This window comes from Terrapene carolina, unplaced genomic scaffold, assembly GCF_002925995.2.
Source record: "Terrapene carolina triunguis isolate 2854851 unplaced genomic scaffold, T_m_triunguis-2.0 Scaffold120, whole genome shotgun sequence".
In the NCBI taxonomy this organism is placed as follows: Eukaryota; Metazoa; Chordata; order Testudines; family Emydidae; genus Terrapene; species Terrapene triunguis.
Genome location: NW_020664471.1, coordinates 823,139 through 832,118, shown reverse-complemented (window position 1 = coordinate 832,118; position 8,980 = coordinate 823,139). Strand labels below are relative to the sequence as shown.

Below are 8,980 nucleotides of genomic sequence, written 5' to 3'. Positions count from 1 at the left end.
GTGTCATCACACACTGGAGCTGCTTAATCAGCTCTCTCCAAATGGGGAGCATAGTCACCACTCTCAGACTAAAAACATTGCTGGGAAACAAACGAGGAGACAGTGATAAAAGAAACCAACTTGTGCAAGCCAGGACATTAGAACACTGCAGTTACAATGACAAACATCTGACAGTCTGGACATTTTCAGTTAAGGCTCCAACTCAACCTTAACTCTGTTCCTTACCAGTGGAAGAACACCACTTGTTGCCATATGAAAGAAACACAAGTCTTCCCCATTGCATGTATGAATCACAGTGGTATGATCTTTTGTTATATGGAGATATCGCCTGCACTCTGTTCCCCCCACTCAACACACACCCTTCCAGTTGATAGGTATACAAGATCCAAGACCTGTCTTATGAGGATGTGTAATTTATAGTGAAGATGAGGGGACCACACCTCATATGGTCAGAGAAGTGACTAAAGCAGATGAAAAAGGTGCTAGCCTGCATCCACATTACAGAATGGTTGTTAGCAGCTGATGAGTTGTGTGCTAACTTGAGATTTGGTCTGTGTCACTGGGCAGGTTGGCCCATAAGAATTAAAAGCACTACAGCCCTCATACTAAGGGTCTGTATGTGTGGATGGGACAATACTCGAGTTAAAATTTTGCAGTGAAGACAAGCACACTGTGGGATGGTGGGCATGGAAGGCTCTTATGGATCATATGCAGAGGCTAATATGACATGTTTTTGTAATGAGCTGGCTAGTGTGTATATGTACCATTGCTCTCTACTAGGTAACAATAGAACTGCTCAAGTATTGTATGTGTCATAGGTCCTATATTTTTAACAATTTATTGTGATTCCCTTTTAGCCCATATAATAAGGGCCTATGATTTTGGAGCAGGAGGATCCAACTTCTATTTGTACTCTTGCAATGAAGTTCTGAGTAATTGGGGTGTGCTATATAGTGACAGCTATAAAGTCCAGGGTGATCAGATTTATACAGGGCCTTAGGAGGACATGGATCTTTACATACAGATGCAGAATTACAGGATACTGCCTAACAGGCTTACAATCTACATTTAGAAATAGCATAAGTAATGACATTGGAGGAGGTTTGGGGGAAGGGAGAACAAGGATTACAGAATGATAATCCTTTGTTTTCTTTTGCATGCATCTTGATATTTCCACATATATTTTAACAAATTAATATTGTTTAGAGCAAAATTAAAGTTTTTTTCTCTCTCCCTATTGTCAAGAGAGTTGGAGAGGAGGTTAATAGTGGATGGAGAGGGCAGAGCTGGGGGTGGAAGAAGATTGTTGTGTTGGGTGCATGAGAACGGTAGAGGGGATCAGACTGTAGTGGGAGGAAGAGAGAGAAGAGTAGCGGAGTGGAATGTGGGGACAAAAGAAGGCATGACAAAGGAGGCAGAGGTTGGTGAGATTAGGTAATATGGTCAGTAAGTGAACAATCAACAAGGCAAGTTAAAGGTTAGTGATCAATATATTAATGGGAAGGAACTGATAGTATGGCAATTGATGGTTACAATCAGTAAGGCAAAAACTGAATAAGCCTAGCAGAAACAGTCAGCTGTCAGCCATGGATGTAACTACATGTTTTGGTCTCGTCCTGTACTGTGAAGGTGGGGGAGAGTCTGGTTCTTTATTGGCCTGATTTTCAAAATAGCTTCGCTCCTCAAAACTCCCATTGATTTCAATAGGATCTGCTAGCTGCTGGGCACTTTAGAAAGTCTGGTCACAGCTGTTTAGTGGTATATTAACAGTTTGCAGGCCAGAATTTTTCCCTGAGATACTGGGCATCTGTGACTCATAGCTGAAGGTTAGGATGGGCATGATGGAGAGACTAAGGAGTAAAGATAAAGTTTCTACTGGGATCTTAACCCCCTGACTTTATTTTAAACTAAAAATAAGCTAAAATAGATATCTATGGACAACTTTAACTCTCAACTAAGCGTGTGTGTTTTTCCTTTTGTTTTTTTAAAACAGAACACCAACATTTCTGAATAATATTTTTTTTCTTCCTAGTACTACTTTAAAGTATTTTAGAGAAGGAGGAAAGAAAGCATTATTATTATGATAATAATTTGCAAGTATCTTTTATCCAAAGTTTTCAAAACACTAAACAAATGTGGGTAAGTGACTTGCTGAAAGTCAAACAGTGAATAGTTTGGAAGAGAATCCAGGTTTCCTGACTCTAATTTCTTTCTCTAACCAGTTCTTATGCATAGCCCCTGTATACAATAGAGCAAAAATGTGCAATTGGTGGAAACTCTTCTGTAGATAGCCCTGTTTGAGAGTTTGTCTAGTGAGAGAGACCAAGTTACCCACCTCAGGCATAGAAATGCCTTTTCAAATCATAGTGTACAAATAGTACAATCAGTTTCAAGGATATCTCAGGTATTGTAGGGACACAGGTCTTAAACATCTATCCAAGCAGGTCAGTTTCTCCCAGGCTGCTCAAGAGAACCATCAAAATAATCAGGCAATGGGCCCAAAGTCTCTAGTTGTTTGTCAGACCTCCCCTTTTCCCCAGGATGAACACCACAATGGTAGAACAGGATATTCTTCCTGTTTCCTTCCTGACAGAAAAAGAACAGATACCAGATATCTTCTCCCATCTGAGTGTTTACAGACAGTTCCTCAGTTTTAGAGATCTGTAGAATGTGCTTCACCATAAATACCAAACCACTCAATAGGATATTGGAATACAGAACTTTTGATACTCTCTCCCTCATCACTAGCACTGTAACTACCGATGCCTCAACATTTTACAGAATCACAGCTACCTATTTATTCTTCCAAAACCTGTGGAGATCCCTCCAATGAGGTAATCCTCAAAGAAAATTCTTCACATTTACAAAGTTATTGTTCTCACTGAGCTAATTCCATAGCCTTCAGAGATGTGTAGGGATTAAATGAAGTATCCATCCTACTCTAATCCTTGTCTGCCAGGTAGGACATTTAGGCCAATGGATTCAAAATCTTCCCTTAATGCAGGAGTGGCCAACCTGAGGCGGAGAAGAAGCCAGAATTTACCAATCTACACTGTCAAAGAGCCACAGTAATATGTCAGCAGCCCCTCATCAGCTCGCCCCCCCCCCACACGCTCCCAGTGCCTCCCACCCACCAGCAGTCCCACCGATCAGTGTCTCCCCCTCCCTCCCCACACCTCCCAATCAGCTGTTTTGTGGCATGCAGAAGGCTCGGGGGGGGGGGTGAGAGCGAGGGCATAGCAGGCTGGGGGTGGCGGGGAGCCTGTGGCAGAGCCAGGGGTGCCTGTAGCTCCAGCCCCAGAGTCTGTGTCTATACAAGGAGCTGCATATTAACTTCTGAAGAGCCGCACGTGGCTCCAGAGCCACAGGTTGGCCACCCCGCCTTAATGTATTCTTCTAGCTCATTAAGTCAAGAATGTAGACAGTTTTTAAAAATATCATAGAATTAATACAGGAATTCAATTTCCAGGAGTTTTAGCTTTCTATGATGAAAAAAAATCTTAGCTAACAAATTCAAAATGATAAAATCCTTCACTAAATTTATACAGATCTCTTCTCTGAAGTGCTTGCTGGTTGGCCTTCTTGGGGTTGTCTCCAGAAACTGAAGAAAACACTAACCAGCATCTCATTGACAGAGAAAATAGATTTTGAGGGGAGGACAAAGTGGAATCAATGGTTTATTAAGCAAAACAGATGTCAGCAGAAGATCAGATTTGTGTGTGCGTGTTTGCTTTATCCTCTTGATCAAAGGAGAATACCATCTGCCATACACCCTTTCACCTCAGAAAACATCCACCTCCAGAATGATTTACTTAATCATCTTGGAACAAACAAGTATTATGAACTGACTCCAGAAAAGGCACAGAAGGGGGAAGTGTATTGTCTGATTACTAGATTCCAAACAGAATCGTTTCTTCCATGAACTTCCATCATTTTCTGAGGTTAAATCCATAAAGATTCTCATAGACTATTTCAAGTACCAGTGTTTATTCCAGGAATTTCAAGAATCATCATCTATGGGAGCAAGAGACACACTGATGCAGCACAGAAATAAACAGGGCTTTAACATACCTATTCCACTAGTAGTTGGTGTCCTAATAGTGAAAACAAGCTCCAATAGTGAGAACAGAAGTCTACATCTTCTCCATGTATAACATGGTTTTCAGAATGCAGACACTCAGAACTTGGCATCACAGCTAGATACCAGTGAACTACACATCACTGAATACTAGTGGAACTTATTCATGTAATTATCACATGATGAATACTGATTTTTTTTGTACACTAACCTGCATGCAGCCTCTGTTCCCTCCCCCATCTCTGCCTTTGGCTCAGAATATGGCCTCTTTACTGTATAGTGCTAGCAGCTGACACAGGGATGCATGACTGTTTGGCAGGCAGCTGACAGCAGTCATAATGGCAAGGTATAGAAAACCAGCTTCTTGCAGCCCAGAGACCCACAGAGAAATCTTTATTCATTTTTTTTGCAGCATGTAATTGATTTGTGGATGAATGAAAACTCCAGGCTGTGAATCTTGTGTGCATTGATCGTGATTTAAGTTGCTAGAGAACACATAGTAAGGGGTTCATTCTCTCCTCAATGTGCTGTACACATGCTGGCTTTATTTTGAGCACCTGCTAGCTTCTCTCTTTCTTTCCAGGAGGGCCAGCCTATTTACATGGCCGTGAAGGGAGTAGTATTTGATGTCACTTCTGGAAAAGGTGAGTTGGCCATTCCCCCTTCACATTATCCCATTTTTCTACTTAAACATCCTAAACCTTTAGGAAACTTCAAACTCTATTTAAATACAAAGAACATACTCATTTGTTCTTAATTCCTAATCATCCTCCTCTGAAGCTGCCTTCTCCCACTCAGCTTCACACCTCCTTTCATGCTGACCTCTGTGTCTGGAACAGAACAGATCCTCTTCTTATCTTATCATTTTCTAAGAAATGCCATAATACCTTTTGACTTGACTGAGACACCTTCCATTATATAGATTTACACACGTTTTCCTCTAACATTGGTTTTAGCTACTCTTTAAATTTAAAATAAAAAAAAGCGCACTTAGGACTGATGAAAGCTACCAAACTGAGAGCCCTAGAGAGAGAAATTCGCCATCAGTAGAACAGACACAACTTGGGCAGCAGCTGTATTACAATCTTAGTGAAGACAGGCAGTTGTCATTTTAGGCCACATTAACTAGTCCAGGTAAGCTAGTCTGTCTTGAGACGTCACCAAAATTTTAGGAGGAAAAGGGCTCAGATCCGAGTCCTTGGTTTTGGCTCATTTAGGAGTATAATGGGCTCCTTTCATGCTGGTATAAGCAGATGCTTAATCTGGCCCGTTGTTTTCATTGTCAATAGTCTGAACATTACTAGATTTCCTCTCCTTGAACAGAATTTTATGGGAAAGGTGCCCCATACAACGCCCTCGTTGGGAAGGACTCAACACGAGGCGTTGCAAAGATGTCACTTGACCCAGAAGACCTCACTCATGACACAGTAAGAAATGGGATTGTTTGTTTAATTCCTTCTTTGCAAAATTTCAATCTTTTTCTTGGCTTCCCTAAAATATATTCCCCTGCTGTATATTTATTCAAAGCCCAATCCTATAAATAAGGAAAATATTTATTTTCTAAGAAATGCCGTAATACCTTTTGATCTGATTGAAACACCTTCCATTATATAGATTTGCATACGTTTTCCTCTAACGTTGGTTTTAGCTACTCTTTAAATTTAAAATAAAAAAAGTGCACTTAGGACTGGTGAAAGCTACCAAACTGAGAGCCCTAGAGAGAGAAATTCGCCATCAGTAGAACAGACACAACTTGGGCAGCAGCTACCCCGTCAACATACTTTAACAGCTGTCTAGAGGGACAGCATCTAAAAATGTGTAGTTCAGTTTCCTTGACCAATTCAGTCCTTGGTGTCTCTGCTGAGAATACTAAATGGGTCAACTGTGATGGTGCTTTTTGGAAATGAATTGAAGCCAACAACTCACTTTACCTGAGGATGTCAGGCTTTATCACTACTGGGCTGAATTTGAATAAGTGACCTAGGGGTGAAAGGTTCTATGATAAATAACTCACTGCCAATTACTTAAACCCTCCATTGTTTCTGTGCCCTGCAAATTAAATCTGAAGGCTGGCGTCGAGGCTAGGATGATCAACATAAATAAAGACATATGTAAATACCTGCCATTTTTTCTTGCCCATATTTCCTTTAGACAGGACTCACGGAAGAAGAGCTAAAATCCCTGGATGATATCTTCAATGATGTGTACAAAGCCAAATATCCTATTGTTGGCTACACTTCTCAAAGAATTCTGAATGAGGATGGCAGCCCCAATCAGAACTTTAAACCTGAGGATCAGCCACATTTCAGCATTAGAGATGAATTTTGATGAAGGATTTAGCATCCTGAAAATCCTCAGATGGACATTGTAGAACACGGTATGACTGGGAAACATTGACTGTTTCTAAGGCAGAAGAACATTTTCTATGAATTATGTATCTTTTGTATTTTTGTTATCCGTCCCCCCGCCCAAAGAGAATAATAGCTGATTACTAGTGTAGTGAATTCCTTCAAGTAGTGAACCAAATAAAATTTAATCAGTGGCACATATTTGTGGATTGGAGGGAATTATTTCAATAAAATTCTCACTGCCAATATCTTGATTTCTCTTTTTTAATATAAAAAGAAAAATTGGATAACTAAAGACTCATTCCCTAAAGGGGAGAAAGTGTCCTTTAATAGCTGAATCATGAGATTAGGGGTTTTGCCATTTCTGGGTTCTGTTCCCTGTTCTGCTGCAAACTTGCTGTATTACGTGAGTCACCTTACTTCACTTCTCCATGCCTCAGTTTCTCCATCAGTAAAATAGGTGTAATAAGGCTTCTTATCTCAGAGGAGTGGTGTGGGGCTTAATATTCATCCTCTTTGATTACAGTGGATATATAAATGCTGACTTCCTGAAATGTACTTAAATGCTGTATATTTATGCAAAGCCCAGTGTTATAAAACAAAGATTTTTCTTCTGGGAAATGTAATATTTAATTACCTTTTGATTCGATATAGGCTATGGCTACAATCAATAGCTCACAGCAGCGCCGCTGCAAGATCTCTAGTGGAGCTGCTCTACACTGACAGGAAAGAGGTCTCCCATCGCCTTAAATAATCCACCCCCAACAAGCGGCGGCAGCTATGTTGGCAGGAGAAGTTCTCCTGCCAACATAGCGCTGTCCACATCGGCACATAGGTGGGTGTAACTTATTTCGCTCAGTGCGGTGGCTTATTCACACTCCTGAGTGGCATAAGTTATACTGACATAAGTGGTAGTGTAGACATGGCCTAAATCACTCTTATTGCAGTAGTTTTGTCAAAATAGCACTTTTTTGTAATACATTTACATGGGTTTGTCATTTAAAATTTAGGTCATGATGGTTCCTTAGTATCCTCAACTCCTAATTCCCACAAACCAAGAGAAATTATAACCTAGGATCTATGGTTATCATAAAGTCTTTGTTCACATATTGTAAAATATAAGTTTACTGTGATTATTTCAGTCTGACCCGAATATTCCCAGCTTCTTTATGTTGTCAATTAAACTCTGGTTGACTCTACACATAGGCGCGGGAACTAAGGGTGCTGCCACAGCCCCTGGTTTGAAGTAGTTATCATATGCAGGCTTTACAGTTTGGTTCAAGGGCTCTCAGCACCCCCGTACACAAATTGTTCTAGCACCCTTGTCTACCGGTGCTTTTTCCATTTTTAATCTGTATCAGGTTCTCTGCACTATTACTTTTTCTAGCTTGATCATTGCCACTCCAGTTCCCTTGAAAGATGTGTGTGTGTTCTTTTTCTGTTTAACCTAATTTACAGCTCCAGGTCCTGCTGGGGGGAAAACAAGTCGTCTCCTCTGTCAGATTTCTCTTGGCAGTCTTTCAGGCTGCTTTTAATTTACATAGCAACCGGAGAACATTAAATGCTTGGGCTATACCAAGTGCTGCTAACTACTGGCTTCCACTAACTGAAGTCAAATGCTAACTGTCATGTATGCAGATTTACCTGCCACCATGACAGTTTGAATTAGCATTGAGAAACTGAGCAGCTGCTTCCAATTTCTTAAAGATAATTTGCTTCATTATGTTAACCTCCTGGCTGCTTTCTTTCAAAGAGTAAATGATTAAATCATTTATTCTCCCTCTCCTGGGATCTGTATGCTGTATAGCATATTGTGGGAGAAGGACAATTTGTCTGATAAAAGAAAAAACTTTTTTTTTAATGATCCCTTTCATAACGTCACTGATATTTACTCTAAATGTGCTTTGTGCCTTAAGCCCCTTTTTTCCCTTATAGGCATTCAGCAGTATAGTGTAAGAGGTTAAAGCAAGGGACACCTGCTGTTTACACTCCGCCACCAAGTTTCTGTGTACCTGAGGTTACCTGTGCCACTTAACTGCATCACAAAAGTTCTAATTAATAAATGTTTGTATTTAAAGCTACAGTTGGTTGTTAATAAAGTTTTTGCAGGAAAGTAAACCATTTTTTAGATCCATTATTCCACAAACATTTTTCAGTGAAAAAAATGAAACCTGAAAATTTTTGGTTTGTGAACAGTATGGAAACTAATTTAATAAAAAACTCGAGGTTTTGAAAACAGAAAACTTTTGCTGAAAATAGAATATTCTGGGTTTTGGTTTCTCCCTCTTTTTGATTTTTTTTAAAAAGAAAACAAAAAAACAAACAAACCAGAAAACGTTGACCAAAATAAAAATGGTTTTGTTTTAGTTGAAAAGCAGTTTTTCATAAAAAAAATAAATAAATCCCCAAACCTACAAACTACACACAACACATCACACCCCGAACACAAATTTCAACCAACTCTAAAACTAAGCTTCATCAGGATGGTGGGTGCTGTACAAACAAACTGTAAATAGCTTGCAGTCTAACTCAGGGGTGGTCAAACTGCGGCCCG

General features: G+C 40.0%; 1 protein-coding gene across 2 annotated transcripts; it reads left to right on the top strand.

The window, feature by feature from the left end:
- Positions 1-16: 16 nt before the first annotated feature.
- On the top strand, positions 17-8,704 carry NENF (neudesin neurotrophic factor). Of its 2 annotated transcripts, XM_026652549.2 has the most exons (4): positions 17-298; positions 4,662-4,722; positions 5,402-5,505; positions 6,230-8,704. In XM_026652549.2, the coding sequence occupies exons 2-4, from the start codon at positions 4,680-4,682 to the stop codon at positions 6,404-6,406; spliced, it is 324 nt and encodes a 107-aa protein (XP_026508334.1). In that variant the 5' UTR covers positions 17-298; positions 4,662-4,679; the 3' UTR covers positions 6,407-8,704. The 2 variants fall into 2 exon arrangements, with proteins under 2 accessions (XP_026508334.1, XP_029767606.1); XM_029911746.1 differs by lacking the exon at positions 17-298 and having other exon boundaries at positions 3,377-4,722.
- Positions 8,705-8,980: the final 276 nt, after the last annotated feature.

Bases quoted from the DNA above. Each gene is read 5' to 3' on its own strand.
- NENF (XM_026652549.2), top strand. From the start codon at position 4,680: ATGGCCGTGAAGGGAGTAGTATTTGATGTCACTTCTGGAAAAG. The intron at 4,723-5,401 runs GTGAGTTGGCCA...CTCCTTGAACAG, and splicing joins TGATGTCACTTCTGGAAAAG to AATTTTATGGGAAAGGTGCC. The intron at 5,506-6,229 runs GTAAGAAATGGG...TATTTCCTTTAG, and splicing joins AAGACCTCACTCATGACACA to ACAGGACTCACGGAAGAAGA.